Source organism: Oncorhynchus mykiss, chromosome 4 (assembly GCF_013265735.2).
Source record: "Oncorhynchus mykiss isolate Arlee chromosome 4, USDA_OmykA_1.1, whole genome shotgun sequence".
Taxonomy (NCBI): Eukaryota; Metazoa; Chordata; class Actinopteri; order Salmoniformes; family Salmonidae; genus Oncorhynchus; species Oncorhynchus mykiss.
In genome coordinates, this window is record NC_048568.1 from 27135438 (window position 1) to 27162600 (window position 27163).

The window sequence follows — 27163 nt, forward strand, 5'->3', positions numbered from 1 at the left end:
GAAAGCATACCTGTTAATTGAAATGCATTCCACGTGACTACCTCATGGAGCTGGTTGAGAGAATGCCAAGAGTGTGCAAAGCTGTCATCAAGGCAAAGGGTGGCTATTTGAAGAATCTCATATAAAATATATTTTGATTTGTTTAACACTTTATTTGGTTACTACATGATTCCATATGTGTTATTTCATAGTTTTGATGTCTTCGCTATTATTATACAACGTATAAAATCTTAAAAATAAAAACCCTTAATTAGTAGATGACCGGTAGTGTACACTGGAGTTGCTTACCAAGACATTGAATGTTCCTGAGTGGCCTAGTTAGTTTTGACTTACATTGGCTTGAGGAACAACCAACTTGACAGATTTTGAACAAGTTTTTAAAGAATAATGCGCAAATATTGTACAATTCAGGTGTGCTCAGCTCTTAGAGACTTGCCCAGAAAGACTCACAGCTGTAATTGCTGCCAAACGGGATTCTAACATGTTTTGACTCAGGGGTGTGAATACTTATGTAAATTAGATATTTCTCTTTCATTTTCAATACATTTGCTAAAAAATGTAGGCCTGGTCTTTGTCCTTATTGAGTTAGCCTAAATGTAGGCCAGACTCCGAGCCACTGGTTCACTGTGTTGCTGTTCTGGCAGGAAAGGAAGAGCTCACAGCACTAATACCCAGTCTAATCCTTAAACACACACACGCACACACACACACACACACACAGACAGACATAGACACACAGACTTAGACATGCACACACAACTGGAGAAACAGTACCAACTCTGAGGCTTTAGGCCCGTAATTAGAGAGAATTTACACAGATCAGGTTGAACATAATCTGGGCTGAAGATAACACCAACTCCCCCCCTCCCCCCCCTGCCCACCTCACTCACACTCTCTACTTGTTCTAGTCGCATTTTACCACTCACACAGAGTTTAGGTGTGCAGTGTGCAAGCGCGCGTGTAACAGGTTAGGTGTGTCCCGAACAGGGGGTCTGGAAGGTGCAGGGGAAGGGCTGGGTAAACAGAAGTAAGGAAGTCTTCGTCTGTTGTTTGGTTTTCACTAGGGGTAGAGACACATGGTTTCTTTGTGTGAATGTTGCTGGCCCATGTCTAATGGCTCTAAGGAGTCCCACTAAAACCATTAGCTCAGTTAGCATTATCTCAGGGGTGATAAACCAAATGCATGTAAGAAACACACACACGAAACACACAGTTCTTCCAATGTCATGGGTGTAAGTACCGTGGAGTGGAGAAGCGTTGAGGTTGCCTCTCACCTCCCTCCACTGAGAAAAGGGGACATAGTCTTCCAGCTGATGGTGAAACTCAAGTCACTGTATTATTTCTGCCTCATGCACCAATTCATGTTTTTTCTCCTATGACCAGAGAGAGTGAAATATTCCTTGATATTATACACAAGCTGCTAATAAATTAACTTTACTATACTCATTCATTGCAGCTGCAGTTCTGGTTGTAGCATGAGTGGAAGTAGGGAGAATGCACATTGCATAAGTCCCACAGTGCATGTCAGAGCAAAAACCAAACCATGAGGTCGACGAAATTGTCCGTAGAGCTCCGAGACAGGACTGTGTCGAGGCACAGATCTGAGGAAGGGTACCAAAACTTGTCTGCCGCATTGAATGTCCCCAAGAACACAGTGGCCTCCATTCTTAAATGGAAGTTTGGAAGACAAGACTCTTCCTGGAACTGGCCGCCCGGCTAAACTGAGCAATCGGGGTAGAAGGGCTTTAGTCAGGGAGGTGACCAAGAACCTGATGGTCACTCTGACAGAGCTCCAGAGTTCCTCTGTGGAGATGGTTGTCTTTGTGGATGGTGCTGCATGTTCTCCCATCTCCATCAGGCCTTTGTGGTAGTGGCTAGACGGAAGCCACTCCTCAATGAAAGGCACATGACAGCCTGCTTGGAGTTTGCCAAAGGGCACCTAAATGACTCTCAGACCATGAGAAACAAGATTCTCTGGTCTGATGTGAGAACAAGATTGAAATCTTTGGCCTGAATGCCAAGCGTCACGTCTGGAGGAAACCTGGCACCATCCCTACGGTGAAGCATGGTGGTGGAAGCATCATGTTGTGGGATGTTTTTCAGTAGCAGGGACTGGGAGACTAGTCAGGATCGAGGGAAAGGTGAACTGAGCAAAGTACAGAGATGAAAACCTGCTCCAGAGTGTTCAGTACCTTAGGACAATGACCCTAAGCACACAACCAAGACAACACAGGAGTGGCTTCGGCACAAGTCTCTGAATGTCCTTGAGTGACCCAGCCAGAGCCCGGACTTGAACCCGATTTTAACATATCTGGATAGACCTGAAAATAGCAGCTCAGCGATCCTCCCAATCCAACCTAACAGAGCTTGAGAGGATCTGCAGAGAGGAATGGGAGAAACTCCACAAATACAGGTGTGCCAAGCTTGTAGCATCAAACCCAAGAAAACTCAAGGCTTTAATCGCTGCCAAAATTGCTTCAACAAAGTACATAGTAAAGGGTCTGAATACTTCTGTAAATGTGATTTCATTTTTTTATTTATTTTTTATACATTTGCAAGAATGTCTAATGTTTTTTGCTTAGTCATTATGGGGTGGTGTGGGTAAATTGATGGGGAAAAAATCTATTTAATCAGTTTTAGAATAAGGATGTAACATAACAAAATGTGGAAAAAGTCAAGGGGTCTGAATACTTTCCTAATGCACTGTATACATTTTAACCATTTTCCATCCCAAAAATGTTGAATAAGATGGAAAGTAGATGGAAAAGGTGTCTTAGAAAACATCTACCAGAAAAGTCTTAAAAGGTCATGGGAATACATCAAAACACAGCTAAGAGAAAAGTCTTAAAAGGTCATGGGAATACATCAAAACACAACTAAGAGAAAAGTCTTAAAAGGTCATGGGAATACATCAAAACACAGCTAAGAGAAAAGTCTTAAAAGGTCATGGGAATACATCAAAACACAACTAAGAGCAACACTTTTATATTATTTAATTATTTGCCTTCTGTAAGTTTAATAAACATTGCCTTGTAATTCCGTTACCAAAAACCCACATAACAATTACAGGTAGACCTGCTAATTAGTTATATATCATTTTTTGTGTTTTTTTTTACTGATATCAAGTTTGATTAAAACTCGTAATTCTGTTACGAAGTCGGAATTACTGAAATTGATTTGGCTACAATGGGAGTTTTCACAGTCGGGACAATCACACTCTCACTCTTCTTTCTCTATGTAATGTCACCTCTCCCAGCTCTTACTGACTCCTACCATGATACCTACCACCCAACCTCTTTCCATTTACTGTAACAAGCATCCTCAACCACTGAGCACCAACCAATACATACATGAACTTTTGAATTAAAAAAAAAAATTGGTCAGTCCGTCCTGGCAAGACCAAATCTGAACCAATCATAGATGTTTGTTTTTGCATGATGTACAGTAGAAAACAATACAGAACAGTAAAGAAAAGTAGAGTACTGTAAAATCACCCCCTTGGCCCTCCATTTGCACCATTTGCACAAGTGTCCCAAAGCTGAGGGAATGAAAATTATCTAGGGTGTAGGGGCTAATTAGCGAATTGGAATCCCATAAGGCACAGCGTTATTGTTGAGTTTCACACAAAATACTGGAGTGGCGTGCCTAATTATATGATACAAGCATTAATTTGTCTGATGGTGAGACTTGACACATGTAAAATATGAAATACCTCCCAAATTAAATGTTTAACTGTAACTGAGGTATATATTTTGTAAAACGACAGGGGATTTGTTTGTTTGAATTTTATGTTCGTCAGCAACACGTGATGACAGAGGGCCCTCAAGGGCGAGTTGGTAGGGGCGAGGCGGTGGTTTGGGATTCATACCCCTTTCACTTACTCACTCTCTCTCTGGTCTCTCTGGTCTCTCTCTCTGGTCTCTGTCTCTCTCTGGTCTCACTCTCTGGTGTCTCTCTGGTCTCTCTCTCTGTCTCTCTCTGGTCTCTCTCTCTGGTCTCTCTCTCTCTCTCTCTCTCTCTCTCTCTCTCTGGGCTCTCTCTCTATGTGGGCTCTCTGTCTCTCTATGTGGGCTCTCTGTCTCTCTCTCTGGTCTCTCTCTCTCTGTCTCTCTCTGGTCTCTCTCTCTCTGGTCTCTCTCTCTCTGTCTCTCTCTCTCTGGTCTCTCTCTCTCTCTGGGCTCTCTCTCTCTGGGCTCTCTCTCTGGGCTCTGGCTCTCTGGGCTCTCTCTCTCTGTGGGCTCTCTCTCTCTCTCTCTCGTGTCTCTCTCTCTTGTGTCTCTCTCTCTCTCTTGTGTCTCTCTCTCCCTCTCTCTGGTGTCTCTCTCTCCCTCTCTCTGGTGTCTCTCTCTCTGGCTCTCTCTCTCTGTGGGCTCTCTCTGTCTCTCTCTCTCTGTCTCTCTCTCTCTCTGTCTCTCTCTCTCTGTCTCTCTCTCTCTGTCTCTCTCTCTGGTCTGTCTCTCTCTCTCTCTCTGGTCTGTCTCTCTCTCTCTCTGGTCTGTCTCTCTCTCTCTCTGGTCTGTCTCTCTCTCTGGTCTCTCTCTCTTTCTCTCTGGTCTCTCTCTGGTGTCTCTCTCTCTCTCTCTGGTCTCTCTCTGGTCTCTCTGTCTCTCTCTTTCTGGTGTCTCTCTGTCTCTCTCTCTCTCTCTCTCTCTCTCTCTCTGGTCTCTCTCTCTCTCTCTTGTGTCTCTCTGTCTCTCTCTCTCTCTCTCTCTCTCTCTCTCTCTCTGGTCTCTCTCTCTCTCTCTCGTGTCTCTCTCTCTCTTGTGTCTCTCTCTCTCTCTTGTGTCTCTCTGGTGTCTCTCTGTCTCTCTCTCTCTCTCTCTGGTGTCTCTCTGTCTCTCTCTCTCTCTCTCTCTGGTCTCTCTCTCTCTCTCTTGTGTCTCTCTCTCTCTGGTGTCTCTCTCTCTCTCTCTGGTGTCTCTCTCTCTCTCTCTGGTGTCTCTCTCTCTCTCTCTGGTGTCTCTCTCTCTCTCTCTCTCTCTGGTGTCTCTCTCTCTTGTGTCTCTCTCTCTCTCTGGTGTCTCTCTCTCTCTCTCTCTGGTGTCTCTCTCTCTCTCTCTCTGGGCTCTCTCTCTCTGGTCTCTCTCTGGGCTCTCTCTCTGGTCTCTTTCTGGGCTCTCTCTCTCTCTCTGGTCTCTCTCTCTCTCTCTCTCTGGTCTCTCTCTCTGTCTCGTATCCCTCTCTCTCTGGTCTCTCTCTCTCTGGTCTCTCTCTCTCTGGTCTCTCTCTCTCTCTGGTCTCTCTCTCTCTCTGGTCTCTCTCTCTCTCTGGTCTCTCTGTCTCTGTCTCTGGTCTCTCTGTCTCTCTCTCTCTCTGGTCTCTCTCTCTCTCTGGTCTCTCTCTCTCTCTGGTCTCTCTCTCTCTGGTCTCTCTCTCTCTCTCTCTCTCTCTCTCTCTCTCTCTCTCTTAGAGTGCTTCTTTTTGTGTGTTTTTAAAGCCTTCTGGCCATGGTGTGAGTTGAGGACATGGTTGTGGTCAGTTTCAGTTAGACTGGACACCACACTCTCACGACTGTCTCTCTCTCTGTCTCTCTCTCTCTCTGGTCTCTCTCTCTCTCTCTCACTCTCTCTGGTGTCTCTCTCTCTCTCACTCTCTGGTGTCTCTCTCTCTCTGGTGTCTCTCGCTCTCTCTCTCTGGTGTCTCTCTCTCTCTCTCTCTCTGGTGTCTCTCTCTCTCTGGTCTCTCCCTCTCTCTCTCTCTCTCTCTCTCTGGTGTCTCTCTCTCTGGTGTCTCTCTCTCTCTCTGGTCTCTCTGTCTCTCTCTCTGGTCTCTCTCTCTGTCTCGTATCCCTCTCTCTCTGGTCTCTCTCTCTCTGGTCTCTCTCTCTCTGGTCTCTCTCTCTCTGGTCTCTCTCTCTCTGGTCTCTCTGGTCTCTCTGTCTCTGGTCTCTCTGGTCTCTCTGGTCTCTCTGTCTCTCTCTCTTTCTGGTCTCTCTCTCTCTCTCTCTGGTCTCTCTCTCTCTCTGGTCTCTCTCTGTCTCTCTCTGGTCTCGCTCTCTCTGGTCTCTATCTGGTCTCTCTCTGGTCTCTCTCTCTCTCTCACTGGTCTCTCTCTCTCTGGTCTCTCTCTCTCTCTCTCTCTCTCTCTCTCTCTCTCTCTCTCTGTAAATGACTTAGTGTGGTCATCATGGCTTGTTAGAGTGCTTCTTTTTGTGTGTTTTTAAAGCCTTCTGGCCATGGTGTGAGTTGAGGACATAGTTGTGGTCAGTTTCAGTTAGACTGGACACCACACTCTCACGACTGTGGTGTGGCCTGTTTTTCAGTTGGAATCCTAAACCATCAAGGGACATGAACAAGGTGTGGGTTTTCTACTTTGGCCTTTCTGCTGAGAGAGATGAGACAGCGAGAGAGAGAGAGACGAGAGAGAGGCTTCCAGTGTCTAGTTAAACTCTGTCCTGGCAAGCATGCCACTTGGAATCCAGATAGGGACACTGTGGGAACATAAAGGGGTTCACTTTTTTGTTGTTTTATTAGGATGGTTGAGTATTAACAATGTTTACTCTGAACTTGATGAGAGGACAAGGATAAAGGTCTCAATTCTCACACGTCCTTTTCTCTCCCTCTCTCGCCTCCTTCTTTCAGACGATTACACGGATGCCCTCCCTCCTCTCCCAGAGATTCCGGATGCCGGCTCGGTCCTGAGCTCAGTGGGCATTCCGGGCCGCTTTCGCCACTCCGACATCCACCACACCCCTCTACGCTACTGCTCCGCCCACAGCATGGACTCCTCCCCAGACAGTGCTGAGCGCCCAATCAGCTACGGCTCCACCTCTTCCTCCGCCTCCTCCAGGGACAGCCACTGCTCACTGGGCAGCCGCTCCACTTTAGGCCCCTCCCCTCACTGTCACCCCGCTCCTGACCGGGACTCCGGGGCGATCCGGTTGGAGCTGGTTCCAGCCAGACAGCTGGGATGTGGGGATGAGGAGGAAAGGAATATTGGAGGAACAGATGCAGGAAAAGGGACTGTTAGACAGGTGTCTGCCCAGACCCCCCAGTCAGACACCAAGGCTGGGGAGAGGAGCTCCCCAGGGCCCAGGGTGCAGTATGTGGACAGGGTGGTTCAGGAGATAATGGACACTGAGAGGACCTACGTACTGGACCTGCAGAGCATCGTACAGGTAAGGAGCATGGTACCACACAACCCCACTGGGGAGACGCATACATAGTACTTATCCTTCTTACAGGAGTCTGTCCAGTACTGTGAGGAACATGGTACCACACAACACCACTGGGGAGACACCAGCTATCACTGCACCTACATACAGCACAGGGGTACATTTTCAGACTGTTAGGTGAGATGCAAACAGTAGGACAGAGCATGCAGTGTTTCCCAACTCCAGTCCTCCAGTACCCCCAACAGTACATGTTGTTGTTGTAGCCCTGGACAAGCACACCTGATTCAACTTGTCAACTAATCATCAAGCCCTCAGTGAGTTGAATCAGGTGAGTTTGCCCAGGACTAAAACAACAATGTTATGTTGGGACTGCTGGAGGACTGGATGGGAACCCTGTTGGGACTGCTGGAGGACCTGAGATGAAACCCTGTTGGGACTGCTGGAGATGAAACCCTGTTGGGACTGCTGGAGATGAAACCCTGTTGGGACTGCCGGAGATGAAACTCTGTTGGGACTGCTGGAGGACCTGAGATGAAACCCTGTTGGGACTGCTGGAGATGAAACCCTGTTGGGACTGCCGGAGATGAAACCCTGTTGGGACTGCCGGAGATGAAACCCTGTTGGGACTGCTGGAGATGAAACCCTGTTGGGACTGCCGGAGATGAAACCCTGTTGGGACTGCTGGAGGACTGGATGGAACACTGCAGTGTAGGAGGACAGATACTAATATATTACTGAACAGCATCATACCAGTCAGGACCTGTGTAAGAAAGAACGGGGGTCAAGATGTGTCCAGAGTGTTCATAGACAACACCCATATACAGGAGAAGTTGATTTGGGTGGAAGAGTTGTCGTCAGAGTTCCCAACCAGCAGGAAACTGGTCCTTTCAGAAAGAGATAGAGGGGGTGGGTGAGTTGTCGGAGAAACGGTTTCCTCACCCCTCCCACCTTGTCACAGGGACCAAGATGGATGTCCCTACCCCCACCATGCCTCCTCGCTCCATTCAGGTTGAGGAGAATAGGAATGGGAGAGCGGTGCTGTAGGAAGAGGGATTTAGAGCTGTAATAACAATGTCTAAAGTAGGTTAGCTAAACACTGAGCAGAGATCGCTTTAAAGACGTATACTCCCCTTAGACCTGGACCCTCCTAACTACTCAACAAGACCCCTTTATCAGATCTATGCGGCCGGACACCCACTCTTCCACTACACTTTTAGACAGGACCATAATTTACCCCTTTCTCCCCCCTTATTGATGTCAATCTCTGTTAAGACTTCCAACATTTACGCTATTCATCATCAGTGGATTACATTCAGAGCAGACTGCCCTGCTATATCTAGTGCTTGTCAGTAGGTCCCATTAAGTGGGTGTAACACATCGCACTCATTCACCATCATATTCACCACCACCAATGTACAGTATAGTGCTACTATCCACCGTGGCCACTCGCCATCAGAGCTGTCACCCTCCACCCATTACCCAGAATCCCTTGCGTGGTGCTTTCCGCAGGGTTAGAGGGGGTGATTGCCCAAACATAAATATTTAACCAGACTCCTGTGGGCTCACCTGCGCTCCATCTGTCAACGACGGACGGTGATGTGGCCTGCACAAGCAGTGTGTTTGTATTGGTATGTGCATATATGTGTGTAGTGGTTTGTGTGTGTGTGTGTGTGTGTGTGTGGCACATAATGCATGTATATGTACAGTGCATCCCATCAAGATACACACAATACCCCATAATGACAAAGTGAAAACATGTTTTTAGAAATGTTTGCAAATATATTACAAATCAAAAACAGATACCTTCTTTGCATAAGTGTTCAGACCCTTTGCTATGAGACTCGATATTGAGCTCAGGTGCATCTTGTTTCCATTGATAATCCTTGATGTTTCTACAATTTGTGGTAAACTCAATTTATTGGACATCATTTGGAAAGGCACACACCTGTCTATATAAGGTCCCACAGTTGACAGTGCATGTCAGAGTAAAAACCAAGCCATGAGGTCGAAGGCCAAGCAATGAGGTCGAATGAATTGTCCATAGAGCTCCGAGACAAGATTGTGTCGGAGCAGCGACACTCCCCATCCAACCTGACCGAGTTTAGAGGATCTGCAGAGAAGAATGGCAGAAACTCTCCAAATATAGGTGTGCCAAGCTTGTAGCGTCATACCCAAGAAGACTTAAGGCTGATGTGCTTCAACAAAGTACTGAGTCAAGGGTCTGAATACTTATGTAAATGTACTATTTCAGTTTTTTTTTTTATACATTTGCAAAAATGTCTAAGTAGTTTTTTTGCTTTGTCATTATGGAGTATTGTGTGTAAATTGATGAGGGGAAAAAACAATTCAATACATTTTAGAATAAGGCAGTAATGTAAATAAAATGTGGAAAAAGTCAAGGGGTCGGAATATGTTCCAGATGCACTGTAACTGTATCTGAGTAGTACATGGTAGATGCACCCTATATACAGTGGGGCAAAAAAGTATTTAGTCAGCCACCAGTTGTGCAAGTTCTCCCACTTAAAAATATGAGAGGCCTGTAATTTTCATCATAGGTACACTTCAACTATGACAGACAAATTTAGAAAAATCACATTGTAGGATTTTTAATGAATTTATTTGCAAATTATGGTGGAAAATAAGTATTTGGTCACCGACAAACAAGCAAGATTTCTGCCTCTCACAGACCTGTAACTTCTTCTCTGTCCTCCACTCGTTACCTGAATTAATGCCACCTGTTTGAACTTGTTATCAGTATAAAAGACACCTGTCCACAACCTCAAACAGTCACACTCCAAACTCCACTATGGCCAAGACCAAAGAGCTGTCAAAGGACACCAGAAACAAAATTGTAGACCTGCACCAGGCTGGGAAGACTGAATCTGCAATAGGTAAGCAGCTTGGTTTGAAGAAATCAACTGTGGGAGCAATTATTAGGAAATGGAAGACATACAAGACCACTGATAATCTCCCTCGGTCTGGGGCTCCACGCAAGATCTCAACCCGTGGGGTCAAAATGATCACGAGCGGTGAGCAAAAATCCCAGAACCACACGGGGGGGACCTAGAGAATGACCTGCAGAGAGCTGGGACCAAAGTAACAAAGCCAAGGGCGTGGCTGGGTCTTTTCAGCATGACAATGATCCCGAACACACCGCCCGGGCAACGAAGGAGTGGCTTCGTAAGAAGCATTTCAAGGTCCTTGAGTGGCCTAGCCAGTCTCCAGATCTCAACCCCAAAGAAAATCTTTGGAGGGAGTTGAAAGTCTGTGTTGCCCAGCAACAGCCCCAAAACATCACTGCTCAAGAGGAGATCTGCATGGAGGAATGGGCCAAAATACCAGCAACAGTGTGTGAAAACCTTGTGAAGACTTACAGAAAACATTTGACCTCTGTCATTGCCAACAAAGGGTATATAACAAAGTATTGAGAAACTTTTGTTAATGACCAAACACATATTTTCCACCATAATTTGAAAATAAATTCATTAAAAATCAATGTGATTTTTATTATGAAAATTACAGGCCTCTCTCATCTTTTTAAGTGGGAGAACTTGCACAATTGGTGGCTGACTAAATACTTTTTTGCCCCACTATATGGTGGTCCTTCCCTGGCTGAATAACTGTGTTTTAAGCAGCATATCAGGCTTCTCCAAACGAACTCACAGAGAAACCTGGAGAACGCCTTTCATCCCATTCCCCCTGCTCCAGTCCCGGACATGAGGTTTTGGTTTTAGGGATGATCAGTGAGATACACCTGCTGGAGCGTGTGCTGTGGGTGGGTGTTGCCATCGTGACCAGTGAACTGAGATAAGGCGGAGCTTTACCTAGCATAGACTTGTAGATGACCTGGAGCCAGTGGGTCTGGCGACGAACATGTAGCGAGGGCCACCTGACTAGAGCATACAGGTCGCAGTGGTATAAGGTACTTTAGTAACAAAACGGATGGCACTGTGATAAACTGCATCCAGTTTGCTGAGTAGAGTATTGGAAGCGAAAGCAATCCAAGCGTTTGTGTAAGTTTATCGATCACTAGACAAAACATTATGAACACCTAGCATCAGGTAGCTTGGTCACGAAATTCAGAAAAGCAATCAAATTAATCGCTTACCTTTGATCTTCAGATGTTTTCACTCACGAGCCTCCCAGTTACACAAATGTTCCTTTTGTTCCATAAAGATTATTTTTGTATCCAAAATACCTCTGTTTATTTGGCGCGTTATGTTCAGAAATCCACAGGCTCGAGCGGTCACGACAACGCGGTCATGTCCACAGAAACATGTCAAACGTTTTTTATAATCAATCCTCAGGTTGTTTTTAAAATATATAATTGATAATATATCAACCGGCACTGTCTCTTTTTCAGTAGGAGAGGGAGAGTCAATGGCTGCCCCACTCTGCTGCGCAAGCAAAACTCCTGGGAACACCCAGCTATCCACCAACGCCATGTTATCTTTCTCGCTCATCTTTCAAAATAAAAGCCTGAAACTATGTCTAAAGACTGACACCTTGAGGCAGCGATAGGAAAAGGAATCTGGTTAATATCCCTTTAAATGGTGCGAAGGCAGGCTATGGAACATGGAGCTTTCAAAATAGAAGCCACTTCCTGGTTTGATTTTCCTCAGGTTTCGCCTGCATTATCAGTTCTGTTATACTCACAGACAATACTTTGACCGTTTTGGAAACTTTAGAGTTTTCTATCCTAATCTGTAAATTATATGCATATTCTAGCATATGGGCCTGAGAAATAGGCCGTTTACATTGGCAACGTTATTTTTCCAAACATAAAAATAGTGCCCCCTAGCTGAAAGAGGTTAAATAATACAAAAACAAAGTGTTGGAGAAGAAAGTAAAAGTGAAATATGTGCCATGTAAGAAAAGCTAACGTTTAAGTTCCTTGCTCAGAACATGAGAACATATGAAAGTTGGTGGTTCCTTTTAACATGTGTCTTCAATATTCCCAGGTAAGAAGTTTTAGGTTGTAGTTATTATAGGAATTATAGGACTCTTTCTCTCTATACGATTTGTATTTCATATACCTTTGACTATTGGATGTTCTTATAGGCACTTTAGTATTGCCAGTGTAACAGTATAGCTTCCATCCCTCTCCTCGCCACTACCTGGGCTCGAACCAGGAACACATCAACAACAGCCACCCTCGAAGCAGCGTTACCCATGCAGAGCAAGGGGAACAACTACTCCAAGTCTCAGAGCAAGTGACGTTTGAAACGCTATTAGCGCGCACCCCGCTAACTAGCTAGCCATTTCACATCACATCGTTACACCAGCCTAATCTCGAGAGTTGATAGGCTTGAAGTCATAAACATCGCAATGCTTGAAGCATTGCGAAGAGCTGCTGGCAAAACGCACTAAAGTGTGGTTGAATGAATAGTTACGAGCCTGCTGCGGCCTACCATCGCTCAGTCAGACTGCTCTATCAAATCATAGACTTAATTATAACATAATAACACACAGAAATACAAGCCTTAGGTCATTAATATGCTCGAATCCGGAAACTATAATTTCGAAAAACAAACGTTTATTCTTTCAGTGAAATACGGAACCGTTCCGTATTTTATCGAACGGGTGGCATCCATAAGTCTAAATATTGCTGTTACATTGCACAACCTTCAATGTTATGTCATAATTACGTAAAAATTCTGGCAAATTAGTTCGCAACGAGCCAGGTGGCCCAAACTATTGCATATACTTTAACTCTGCGTGCAATGAACGCAAGAGAATTGACACAATTTCTACTGGTTAATATTGCCTACTAAACTTTCTTTTAGCTAAATATGCAGGTTTAAAAATATATACTTCTGTGTATTGATTTTAAGAAAGGCATTGGTGTTTATGGATAGGTACACGTTGGAGCAACGACAGTCCTTTTTCACGAATGCGCACCGCATCGATTATATGCAACGCAGGACACGCTAGATAAACTAGTAATATCATCAACCATAACTAGTGATTATGATTGATTGATTGTTTTTTTTTAATAAGATGAGTTTAATGCTAGCTAGCAACTTACCTTGGCTTCTTACTGCATTCGCGTAACAGGCGGGCTCCTCGTGAGGCAGGTGGTTAGAGCATTGAACTAGTTAACCGTAAGGTTGCAAGATTGAATCCCTGAGCTGACAAGGTAAAAATCAGTTGTTCTGCCCCTGAACAAGGCAGTTAACCCACCGTTCCTAGGCCGTCATTGAAAATAAGAATGTGTTCTTCACTGACTTGCCTCGTTAAATAAAGAAAAATAAAAAATCTGCGTCCAAAAATACAGATTTCCGATTGTTATGAAAACTTGAAATCGGCCCTAATTAATCGGCCATTCCGATTAATCGGTCGACCTCTAGTGATCAGGCTCAGACTAGGCTGTGTTGATTGACAACCCAAACCCTAAACATGATCCTGGTCTCTTACCGTGACTCCACCGACCACCATTATCCTAAATTAAAGCCAAAACTCTAACCCCCAAACCTGGCCCTAAACCATTGCCCTGAAACCCCCATATCTGCCCTTTCACCCCTAAATCCTCCAAACTGTCTCCTCGGGGGGGGGACACACACACGCAGGTTGGCTACTTTGTGTGGCCTGCAGATAAACAGTTGAAGTCGGAAGTTTACATACACCTTAGCCAAATACATTTAAACTCAGTTTTTCACAATTCCTGACATTTAATTCTAGTAAAAAATCTCTTGTCTTAGGTCAGTTAGGGTCACCACTTTATTTTCAGAATGTGAACTGTCAGAATAATAGTAGATTATGGTTGGCGCGTTTTGTTCAGAAATCCACAGGCTCGTGCAGGACATGATGGGCAGACGAAAATTCCAAATAGTACCCATAAAGTTCGTAGAAACATGTCAAATGTTTTTTATAATCAATCTTCAGGTTGTTTTTATAATAAATATTCGATAATATTTCAACCGGACTGTAGCTTTTTCAATAGGAGAGAGAGAGAGAGAGAAAATGTCTGCTCCAAGCTGTTGCTCATGTAAAACTCTGCCGGCACCCAGCCATCCACTGACACGATATGATCCTTCTCGCTCATTTTTTCAGAATAAAAGCCTGAAACTATGTCTCAAGACTGTTCACACCATGTGGAAGCCATAAGGAAAGGAATCTGGTTGATATCCCTTTAAATGGAGGGAAGGCATGCAATGGAACAGGGAGATTAGTTTATCTTAGGCACTTCCTTGTTGGATTTTCCTCAGGTTTTCGCCTGCAATATCAGTTATGTTATACTCACAGACAATATTTGGACAGTTTTGGAAACTTTAGAGTGTTTTCTATCCTAATCTGACAATTATATGCATATTCTAGATTCTGGGCCTGAGAAATAGGCAGTTTCATTTGGGTACGTTTTTCATCCAAACATCAAAATACTGCCCCCTACACTCAACAGGTTAAATTGTTTAATTTGAGTAAAACTTTTTGCAGGTTTCAGGTTTCTAGGCCTCCTTGCTCGCACACGCCTTTTCAGTTCTGCCCACAAATTGTCTATAGGATTGAGGTCAGGGCTTTGTGATGGCCACTCCAATGCCTTGTCTTTGTTGTGCTTAAGCCATTTTGCCACAATTTTGGAAGTATGCTTGGGGTCATTGTCCATTTGGAAGACCCATTTGGAAGACCCATTTGCAACCAAGCTTTAACTTCCTGACTGATGTCTTGAGATGTTGCTTCAATATATCCACATAATTTTCCTACCTCATGAAGCCATCTATTTTGTGAAGTGCACCAGTCCCTCCTGCAGCATAGCACCCCCACAACATGATGCCGCCACCCCCATTCACGGTTGGGATAGTGTTCTTCGGCTTACAGGCCTCCCCCTTTTTCCTCCAAACATAACAATGGTCATTATGGCCAAACAGTTCTATTTTTGTTTCATCAGACCAGATGACATTTCTCCAAAAAGTATGACCTTTGTCGCCATGTGCAGTTGCAGACCGTAGTCTGGCTTTTTTTTATGGCGGTGGCTTCTTCCTTGCTGAGCAGTGGCTTCTTCCTTGCTGAGCAGCCTTTCAGGTTATGTCGATATAGGACTCGTTTTACTGTGGATATAGATACTTTTGTACCTGTTTCCTCCAGCATCTTCACTTTTCGCATCAAAGTACGTTCATCTCTAGGAGACAGAATGCATCTCCTCACTGAGCAGTGTGACGGCCAGACTTGTGGAGGTCTACAAAAAAAATTCTGAGGTCTTGGCTGATTTCTTTTGATTTTCCCATGATGTCAAGCAGAGAGGCACTGAGTTTAACCTCTAGCGACGAGCAATCCCGTATCCGGGGGCGTAATCATAGCCTCAAGTGCATTACCATAACGTAACGTTTCCTATTCATGAAAATCGCAAATGAAATTAAATAAATATATTCAAACATAAGCTTAGCCTTTTGTTAACAACACTGTCATCTCAGATTTTCAAAATATGCGTTACAGCCAACGCTAGACAAGCATTTGTGTAAGTTTAGCATGGCATAATGCTATGCTAGGCTGTGCTGGCAGCAGGCAACATTTTCACAAATATAAGAAAAGCAACCAAATTAAATCATTTACCTTTGAAGAACTTCAGATGCTTTCACTCAGGAGACTCCCAGTTAGATAGCAAGTGTTCCTTTTTTCCCAAAATAATATTTTTGTAGGCAAAAAATGTCACGTTTGTTCATCCTGCTTGGCTGAGAAATCGACAGAAAAATACTTAAACTATAATGCATTAGCATAACGCAACTTTTCTATTCATGAAAACCGCAAATGAAATGAAATAAATATATATATATATAGCCTAGCATAGCATTAAGCCTAGCATTCAGCAGGCAACATTTTCACAAAAACAAGAAAAGCATTCAAATAAAATAATTTACCTTTGAAGAACTTCAGATGATTTCAATGACAAGACTCTCAGTTAGGTAGCAAATGTTCATTTTTTTCCAAAAATATTATTTGTGTTGGCGAAATAGCTCCGTTTTGTTCATCACGTTTGGCTAAGAAAAATTAGCTCCATAATATCGACAGAAACATGGTAAACTTTGTTTAGAATCAATCCTCAAGGTGTTTTTCACATATCTATTCGATAATATATCAGTCGTGACAGTTGGTTTCTCATCAGAAGCGAACGGAAAAATACTGCAGCTGGAGATTACGCAATAATTGCAACGTAGGACACCAAGCGACCACCTGGTAGATATGGTCAATCTTCCAATGATATGCCTACAAATACGTCACAATGCTGTCGACACCTTGGGGAAGCGACAGAAAGCCTAAGCTCATTTGTGGCCCATTCACAGCCATATAAGGAGTCATTGGCATGAGGCGGTTTCAAAAAATGCGGCACTTCCTGATTGGATTTTTATCTGGGTTTCGCCTGTAACATCAGTTCTGTGGCACTCACAGACAATATCTGTGCAGTTTTGGAAACGTCAGAGTTTTCTTTCCAAAACTGTCAATTATGTGCATAGTCGAGCATCTTTTCGTGACAAAATATCGTTTTTCATCCAAAAATTAAATTAGCGCCCCCTATATCCAAGAAGTTAAAGGTAGGCCTTGAAATACATCCACAGGTACACCTCCAATTGATTCAAATTATGTCAATTAGCCTATCAGAAGCTTCTAAAGCCATTACATAATGTTCTGGGAATTTTCCAAGCTGTTGAAAGGCACAGTCAACGTGGTGTATGTAAACTTCTGACCCAATGGAATTGGGTGAATGGAAGTGGAAATTACTTGTGTCATGCACAAAGTAGACGTCCGAACCGACTTGCCGAAACTAGTTTGTTAACAAGAAATTTGTGGAGTGGTTCAAAACAAGTTTTACTGACTCCAAGCTAAGTGTATGTAAACTTCCGACTTCAACTGTAGAATGTACTTATCCCATCTGTCAATGAGATCGAGAGGAGAAACAGGATGAGGGAGAGACAGTTTGTGTGTGTCTGTGTGTGTGTGTGCGCGCGCGGGACCATGTCTGTATACACGTGGAGAGAATGCTGAGGCGTATAATCACTATTGGTAGCTGAACATGTCATGACTGATGGCTGAGATGGTGAGATAAGATACTGTCTGAACAGACACAGCCTCAGTTCCTTAAACACTTCTCTACAAGCCTCTCACCAGTGTATCCTATCCTATTAGCTTTGGACACTGTCCATCTGTGAGTACTGTAGGCCCTTAGACATTTTGCTGTGCTGGTCAAACAGCCATCTGGACAAAGAGGAGTACCCACTGAATAGTCTCTAGTTAAGTAGGTGGGTTAAGACTGGACTGAAGTCAGGGAGAAGTGGGCTGTGGGCCCAGTTGTTTTACTAGATTGGAATGCTCTTCGTCTAAAGCAGATTGAATGTGTGTTGAATACGTGTGTGAATACGTGTGAGAAGTGTATGTGGTCTCAAAGTGTTTACGATGCTGTGTTTTTATACGTGGAGAGTGTGTTCATAGTGTGTGTTCAGAGTGCGTGTTGGTGGGGGGTTGGTAGAATGACGCCAGGGAGCATGTCAGTCATACTGTCCCCCTCGCATGACTTGATGAGATATTCCTCAAAACACTTTGATGTGGGGTTCATAACTAACCTTGCTCTCTCCGTGTCTCTGTCTGTCGCTGCCTCTTGCTGTCCCTCTCGCTCTTTCCATCTCTCTGTCGCTGTCTCTCTCTCTCTCTCTCTCTCTTTCTCTTTGTTGCTGTCTCTCTCTCTCTCTCTCTCTCTCTGTGTCTCTGTCTGTGTGTCTGTTGCTCTCGCTCACTTTCACTCAATTCAATATGCTTTATTGGCATGAAATATATTCTGTAATTGGCAATGTATTTCAAAAACCATACATTTAGAAGTCGAAAGAACAATTGCATGAAGTCACATACATTGTTTCTCAAAAAACATATTTTTTTCTCTCTCTGTAGGATTACCTGGAGTGTATCAGTAACCAGTCTTGCCTGGCACTGAGCTCAGAGGAGAGAGGCTCTCTATTCGGGAACATCCGAGACATCTACCACTTCAACAGGTAAACACACACACACACACACACACACACACACACACACACACACACACACACACACACACACACACACACACACACACACACACACACACACTCAAACACAAACAAACACAAACAAATACAGAGTGCAGTATCCAAAGAATCTACAGAATGAGGACAGTTTGTCTCACCTGTCGATGTGTGAGGGGGCCAGTGACCAATCGACGTTGTTTTGTCCATCTGATGAGTGCATGTTCAAAACCACCAGGTCTGCTGGAAGCCTAGTCACTCAGACTGTCAGCTGTCACATAAAGACACACAGCAACACAGGGAGGGAGAGAAAAACCTAGGGAGAATTCACATAGTGAGGGAGTTTGGTTTGACACAAACTCCTTACAAACCGTCACAATGACCTCATTCCCTAGACATGTAACAATGGCTACACCAGTTGACCATATATCCATCAACCAATAAGAATTAGGGACACACACACACAACCTATTTCAATTCACGGAAGTTACTTTTTGTTGTAAGCAGAGTACCCTAGGACCTAATACTGTGTCCCAAGTTATATTTGTTCCTGAAAATGTTTGCTGTTTATAACAAAGAGCGATGGGGAGCAGTTTGGTAAGTGTGTAACTCTGTTTGTATTCCAATCATTGAATTAAGTGTGTGGTGTGCAAGTGGTTAAAGTACTGATATGCTGATGTGATCATTTTTGGGGTTTACAGAGATCTGCTTCATGACCTGGAAAAGTGTAATTCGGACCCTGTGGCCATTGCAGAGTGTTTCGTAGCCAAGGTAGGTCTCTTTCTTTTCTCTTTTTCTTTCTTGTTGAAGCCTGTCTGAACAGCTCGTTCGGAACAAAAAACACTCCAGAACATGTAACACACACAACATTATTTAGGTTACAAACTAACCAAAATTGTACTTCATCATACTGACAGAGAAGCACAATTTCTGAGGAAATTTAAGGGCCGGCAAAATGTCTAGTCACCATTTACTGGTGAGGGCTAATGGTAATACTTCAACACCTGAGAAAAAATATTCTCCTCTCGTTTCTCTTATCTCTCTCTCTCTCTGTGTGTGTGTGTGTGTGTGTGTGTGTGTGTGTGTGTCTATAACTGTGTTTGGTCTTTCCAATCCTTTTCTACATTAAGTCATTCTATTTCATGATAACTGCATACTAACACTTACTCAACAGACACATCTCTACCAATACCACAATAAGTACACAGTAATCTGTCTGTAACCAGAGTTTATCAGTCTGGACATTCACAAACACACTAGTCATTTCACTGCGGTCTGTACCAGTGTGTACGATAGTGCTCTTGTTGAATTTGTATAGTTACCCAGTCCATGCTCCACATATTCATCATCCCAATACCACAATAAATCACTTCAAAAGTATTCATACCCCTTGACTTAATCCACATGTTGTTGCTTTACAGTCTGAATTCAAAATTGATTTGGCAACAACTGGTGGACATTCCTGCAATCAGCATGCCAATTGCACGCTCCCTCAAATCTTGCGACAACATTGTGTTGCGTGACTAAACTGCATATTTTAGTGTGGCCTTTTATTGTCCCTAGCACAAGGTGCACCTGTGCAATGATCATGATGTTTAATCAGTTTCTTGATATGCCACACCTGTCAGGTGGATGGATTATTTTGGTTAAGGAGAAATCCTCACTAACAGGGATGTTAACAAATTTGTGCACATCATTTGAGAGAAAGACGTTTTTTGTGCATATGGAACATTTCTGGGATCTTTTATTTCAGCTCATGAAACATGAAGCTGACTTTACATGTTGCGTTTTATATTTTTCTTTAGTATATTTTACAATAAACTATTAATGAATCAAGGGCCTCCGTGGTTTGTAGGTGGCCTTATCACAGTCACTTTACACATGTTAAATGTGTGTTTACTTACATATTTAGTACAGATTCAAACCTGCACACTCTTTTGATTGCAGTTATCCAAAGTAGTGTGTGCCATCACTGTTACGTGACCATACAATAGAGGTTGCGTGCGTTTAGAAACATTCCCTGATTATTGTAGTGTGTGTGTGGGTCATGAATTGGTGTTGGGTCAGTAGCCAGACAACTGCCTGGAAACATTTGTTCATTGCAGACAATCCCCCCCCAACTTAGTCACAACTCGGCAAAGCTTTTGAAGGAGTGAAAAAACAGACCATAAATCCCTCCCTCCCTCCTCCTCTTGGAGGTAATCGTCTATCTGTCCTTATGTTCCTTACCCTGCTTTCAGTGAAATGTGTTGAGTAAGCAGCCTAGTCTTTATGGGTCCCTACATGCTGACTGCACCAGTGTTGCGCAATTAAAACAAGATCATAATGTTTTATCATCTGGTAGAAAAAAATCTTTCCTCTTCAGTCCTCTTCAGCGTTTAGCTGATCTCCTAACCCATAGCTCCCCTCGGCAGTCTAGACCCCTCAGCATGCCAGCCGGTCGATACAGAAGCAAAACCAATTACTATATAACATCCCATAATGGTTTAGTCCTATCATAATAATGATGAGCAGCACAGTCTGGAGATACTATATCTAAATCTATGGTACCTCAGCAGAAATCCTCAGGTTCCGTCTCTGCCTTGCTGTTCTGAGATGATCTAAACGTCACTATTAATTAGGGATGGGGGGTTTTAAACAATTTCACTGTTCGAATAGTATCCTGAATTGTTGTTGCATATTCAAAGTACATGTTGTGTGTGTGTAGCGAGCAGACGGAAGGAGAGAGATGCCAAGGCGACTCGGCTACAGCCAAGAATAGCTAACTTGTAGCAACCACAATGTTATTTATCATCCCATATAACAGTGCCTGTCTTGACTGGAGTAGCCTAGAGAAGCTAGCTAAATAGCAAAGCCAGCCAGCTATAGCTAGCCAGGCTAATTGAGGCCACATGCTGTGCTTTCTCTCCAACCCCATTTAGATAAAACAACAGCTATACTGATTGGTTGCTTGTTATAGCCTACTCCTTCTCATTTCACTAAGATTTGATTCCATCTTGTATTGCATTAGTGAACTCTCACTCCACTTGCTACACATTTCTCTTGAGCCTCTTTGGCCAAGATGAACAACAAGCTACGCACGTGAAGGCACCATGCTTGTCATAACTACGTTGGAAAGGTTTTTGTTTTATTTAATTAATAATTAGAAATGTCATGGTATATCTTTGAATGTAACAACGTCACATGGATATTTGAATCTAATTTAGAAAACACCTTTTCAGTGTTAGAATCTGTTTTAAAATGGGAATATATAAACATTCCCGTAGAAATGAATATTCACACAAGTATTCGAATACAAATTTCCCTACTATTAATCTATATCTATGTTATATCAGGAGTGATTGGTAATGTAATTTAGAAAATGTCCTCACAGATCAAAGATGAGCAGAAATCACAGATTCCATCTCTGCCTTGCTGTATTATCAAACGTTATTTGTCACATGCGCCGAATACAACAGGTGTAGACCATACAGTGAAATGCTTACTTACAAGCCCTTAACCAACAATGCTTTAAGAAGTTAAGAAAAAGTGTTCAGTAAAAATAAATAATATATATATTTTCATACAGGTGAAGTCGGACGTTTTACATACACCTTAGCCAAATACATTTAAACTCTGTTTTTCACAATTCCTGACATTTAATCCTAGTAAAAATTCCCTGTCTTAGGTCAGTTAAGATCACAACTTTATTTTAAGAATGTGAAATGTCAGAATAATAGTAGAGAGATTTATTTCAGCTTTTATTTATTTCATCACATTCCCAGTGGGTCAGAAGTTTACATACACTCAATTAGTATTTGGTAGCATTGCCTTTAAATTGTTTAACTTCCTCCTGACAGAGCTGGTGTAACTGAGTCAGGTTTGTAGGCCTCCTTGCTCGCACACGCATTTTCAGTTCTGCCCACAAATTTTCTATAGGATTGAGGTCAGGTCTTTGTGATGGCCACTCCACTACCTTGACTTTGTTATCCAAACATAATGATGGTTATTATTGCCAAACAGTTCTGTTTTTGTTTCATCAGACCAGAGGACATTTCTCCAAAAAGTACGATCTTTGTCCCTACGTGCAGTTGCAAACTGTAGTCTGGCTTTTTTATGGCAGTTTTGGAGCAGTGGCTTCTTCCTTGCTGAGTGGACTTTCAGGTTATGTCAATATAGGACTCGTTTTACTGTGGATATAGATACTTTTATACCTGTTTCCTCCAGCATCTTCACAAGGTCCTTTGCTGCTGTTCTGGGATTGATTTGCACTTTTCGCACCAAGTACGTTCCTCTCTAGGAGACAGAACGCGTCTCCTTCCTGAGCGGTATGATGGCAGCGTGGTCCCATGGTGTTTATACTTGCGTACTATTATTTGTGCATATGAACGTGGTACCTTCAGGCATTTGGAAATTGCTCCCAAAGATGAACCAGACTTGTGGAGGTCTACAATTTCTTTTCTGGGGTCTTGGCTGATTTCGTTTGATTTTCCCATGATGTCAAGCAAAGAGGCACTGAGTTTGAAGGTAGGCCTTGAAATACATCCACAGGTACACCTGCAATTGACTCAGACGATGTCAATTAGTGTCAATTCTAAAGCCATGACATAATTTTCTGGAATTTTCCAAGCTGTTTAAAGGCATTGTCAACTTAGTGTATGTAAACTTCTGAGCCACTGGAATTGGGATACAGTGAATTATGTGAAATCTGTCTTCAAACAATTGTTGAAAAAATTACTTGTCATGCACAAAGTAGATGTCCTAACCGACTTGCCAAAACTATAGTTTGTTAACAAGAAACTTGTGGAGTGGTTGAATACGAGTTTTAATGACTTCAACCTAAGTGTATGTAAACTTCCGACTTCAATTGTGTGTGTGTGTGTGTGTGTGTGTGTGTGTATATATATATATATATATATATATATATATATATATATATATATATAAATATGAAAATAAAGGTAACAAATAATTTATGAGCAGCAGTAAAATAACACTAGTGAGGCTATATCCAGGGGGTACCGGTACAGAGTCAATGTACCGGTTAGTCTAGGTAATAGGTACATGTAGGTAGAGTTAAAGTGACTATGCATGGATAATAAACAGAGTAGCAGTGTAAAAGAGGGGTCTGGGTAGCCCTTCGATTAGCTGTTCAGGAGTCTTATGGCTTGGGGGTAGAAGCTGTTGAGAAGCCTTTTGGACCTTGACTTTGCGCTCCGGTACCGCTTGCCGTGCGGCAGCAGAGAGAACTGTCTATGACTAGGGTGGCTGGAGTCTTTGACAATTTTAGGGCCTTCCTCTGACACCGCCTGGTATAGAGGTCCTGGATGGCAGGAAGCTTGGCCCCAGTGACATACTGGGCCATACACACTACCCTCTGTAGTGCCTTGCGGTCGGAGGCCGAGCAGTTACCATACCAGGCAGTGATGCAACCAGTCAGGATGCTCTCGATGGTGCAGCTGTAAAACTTTTTGAGGATCTGAGGACCCATGCCAAAACTTTTCAGTCTCCTGAGGGGGAATAGGTTTTGTTGTGCTTTCTTCACGACTGTCTTATTGTGTTTGGACCATGATCGTTTGTTGGTGATGTGGACACCAAGGAACTTAAAGCTGTCAACCTGCTCCTCTGATTGTGGACTCCACTTTTCCTGTAGTCCACAATCATCTCCTTTGTCTTGATCAGGTTGAGGGAGAGGTACTTGTCCTGGCACCACACGTGAAAGCATCTGCTAAATAGCATATATATATATATATATATATATACTGTGTAAATGCCTGCTGTGGTTTAGGACTCAATCAGGAGGACCCAATGTACTGGATATACTTTGGATGGTGTGTGTGCGCGTGCGTGCGTGCATGTGCACAAACCAGTCAAAAGTTTGGACTCTCAAGGGTTTTTCTTTATTTTTACTATTTTCTACATTGTAGAATAATAGTGAAGACATCAAAACTATGAAATAAAACACATGGAATCATGTATTAACCAAAAAAGTGTTGACAAAATCTAAATATATTTTAGATTCTTCAAAGTAGCCACCCTTCCCCTTGATGACAACTTTGCACACTCTCTTAACCAGCTTCATGAGGAATGCTTTTCTAACTGTCTTGAAGGAGTGCCCACATATGCTGAGCACTTGTTGGCTGCTTTCCCTTCACTCCGCAGTCCAATTAATTCAAAATAATCTCAATTGGGTTGAGGTCGGGTGATTGTGGAGGCAAGGTCATCTGATGCAGCACTCCGTCACTCTCTTTCTTGGTCAAATAGCCCTTACACAGCCTGGAGGTGTGTTTTGGGTGATTGTCCTGTTGAAAAACAAATGATAGTCCCACTAAGCACAAACCAGATGGGATGGCGTATCGCTGCAGAATGCTGTGGTAGCCATGCTAGTTAAGTTTGCATTGAATCATAAATAAATCTCTGACAGTGTCACCAGCAAAGTACCATCCCATCTCCTCGTCCATGCTTCACGGTGGGAACCACACTTGTATACTCCTCACCAATGTCCAGTCTCTAGACACCAAGGTGGATGAAATTAGGGCAAGGGTTGCCTTCCAGAGAGACATCAGAGATTGTAACATTCTCTATTTCATGGAAACATGGCTCTCTCCGGATATGTTGTCTGAGTCTGTATAGCCACCGGGTTGTGACTATTAGCAACCTACCCTAAACAAAAACCATAGATGGATGGAAGGAATTTGTGCAACACGGAAAGCGCGAACCACTGCATTTAACCATGGAAAGAGGACTGGGAATATGGCCGTGTAGTTATTAACAGTGTAGTTATTCTCTCTACAAGGCAATCAAACAAGCAAAATGTCGGCACAGGGACAAAGTGGAGTTGCAATTCAACGGCTCAGACACGAGCCGTATGTGGCAGGATCTACAGGCAATTACAGACTACAAAAAGAAAACTAGCCACGTCACGGACAACGACGAATTGCTTCCAGACAAACTAAAGAGCTTCTTTGCCTGCTTTGAGGATAATTTCAGTTCCACCGACACTGCTCGCTAACAAGGACTGTGGGCCCCCTCTCCTTCTCTGTAGCCGTCGTGAGTTAGACATTTAAATGTGTTAACCCTCACAGCGCTGCTGGCCCTAGCCGGGTCCTCAGAGCATGCGCAGACCAACTGGCTGTTGTGTTTACGGACATATTCAATCGCTCCCTATCCCAGTCTTCTATCCCCACACCCCACATGCTTCAATATGGCCACCATTTTTCCTGTACCCAAGAAGGCAAAGGTAACTGAAATAAATGACTATCGCCCCGTAGCACTCACCTTCTGTCATCATGAAATGCTTTGAGAGACTAGTCAAGGATCATATCACCTCCGCCTTACCTGCCACCCTAGACCCACTTCAGTTTGCATACCGCCCCAACAGGTCCACAGACGATGCAATCACCATCACACTGCACACATAAGTAGTCCTCTTGTCCAGATGTTAGAATGCTGTTCATTGACTACAGCTCAGAATTCAACACCGTAGACCATCCAAGCTCATCATTAAGCTGGAGGCCCTGAGTCTCAACCCTGCGGTCCTGGACTTTCTGATGGGCCGACCCCAGGGGGTGAAGGTAGGAAACATCTCCACTTCGCTGACCCTCAAACTGGGGCCCCACAAGGGTGAATGCTCAGTGTGTGTGTGTGTATATGTATGTATGTATGTATGTATGTGTATGTGTATATATATATATATATATATATATATATATATATATATATATATATATATATATATATATATATATATATATATATATATATATATATATATATATATATATATATATATATATATATATATAGTGGATGAGTTCATTTACTTTTACAAGGGCAATATTTTATAGATCCGTTCTATTTCTGTGACTGGTTTGCTGTTTTTGGGTCACAGAGTACATGTTAGGATGGAGAGAGTGTGTGTATTAGGAGTGTGTGTGTATTGGTGGGACATCTGGTTGTGTTTAGCTGGCTCTCTGGTGGCAGACTGTTGGAGACTAAAGAGAAGCCTGCTCTTCAATTTACTGCTTTTCCCACGGAGAACCTCCAGGCAGTGTTTGTGTGTGTGTGTGTTCACACATACACGTGTACTATAGTATGTATGTATGTATGTATGTACACTAAAAGTTTGTGTACACCTGCCTTTTCGAACATTTAATTCCAAAATAATGGGCATTAATATGGAGTTGGTCCCTCCGTTCCTGCTATAACAGTCTCCACTCTTTTGGGAAGCCTTTCCACTAGATGTAGGAACATTGCTGCGGGGACTTGCTTCCATTCAGCCACGAGCATTAGTGAGGTCGGTCACTGATGTTGTGGGGCGATTAGGCCTAGCTCGCAGTCGGCGTTCCAATTCATCCCATAGGTGTTCAATGGGGTTGAGGTCAGGGCTGTGTGCAGGCAAGTCAAGTTCTTCCACACCAATCTCGACAAATAATTTCTATATGGACCTCGCTTTTTTGCATGGGGGCATTATCATGCTGAAACAGGAAAGGGCCTTCTCCAAACTGTTGCCACAAAGTTGGAAGCACAGAATCGTCTGCAATGTCTTTGTATGTTGTTGCGTTTAAGATTTCCCTTCACTGGAACTAAGTGGCCTAGCCCGAACCATTGAAAACAGCCCCAGATCATTATTCCTCTTCCACCGAACTTTACAGTTGGCACTATGCATTCGGGCAGGTAGCGTTCTCCTGCCATCTACCAAACCCAGATTTGTTCTTCAGACTGCCAGATGGTGAAGCGTGATTCATCACTCCAGAGAACATGTTTCCACTGCTCCAGAGTCCAACGTCGGTGAGCTTTACACCTATCGAGCCAACGCTTGGCATTGCGCATGTTGATCTTAAGCTTGTGTGCGGCTGCTCGGACAGTAAAACCCATTTCATGAAGCTGCTTACAAACAGTTATTGTGCTGACCTTGCTTCCAGAGAACATTTGGAACTCTGTGAGATGATTTGTACGCACTTCAGCACTCGCCGGTTCCGTTCTGTGAGCTTGTGTGGCTTACCACTTCGCGGCTGAGCCTTTGTTGCTCCTAGACGTTTCCACTTCACAATAACATTACTTTCAGTTGACTGGGGTGGCTTTAGCA

General features: G+C 43.3%; 1 protein-coding gene across 3 annotated transcripts in view; it reads left to right on the forward strand.

Annotated features, from left to right (window-relative positions):
• The window catches only part of LOC110522355 (pleckstrin homology domain-containing family G member 1), a 130822-nt gene that overhangs the window by 80810 nt on the left and 22849 nt on the right, over positions 1–27163 (forward strand). For all 3 annotated transcript variants that reach the window (XM_036976025.1, XM_036976027.1, XM_036976026.1), the window contains exons 2-4: positions 6582–7117; positions 17987–18087; positions 18798–18867. In XM_036976025.1, coding sequence (XP_036831920.1) covers positions 6582–7117; positions 17987–18087; positions 18798–18867 — 707 coding nt within the window. The remainder of the gene's footprint in view (positions 1–6581; positions 7118–17986; positions 18088–18797; positions 18868–27163) is intronic.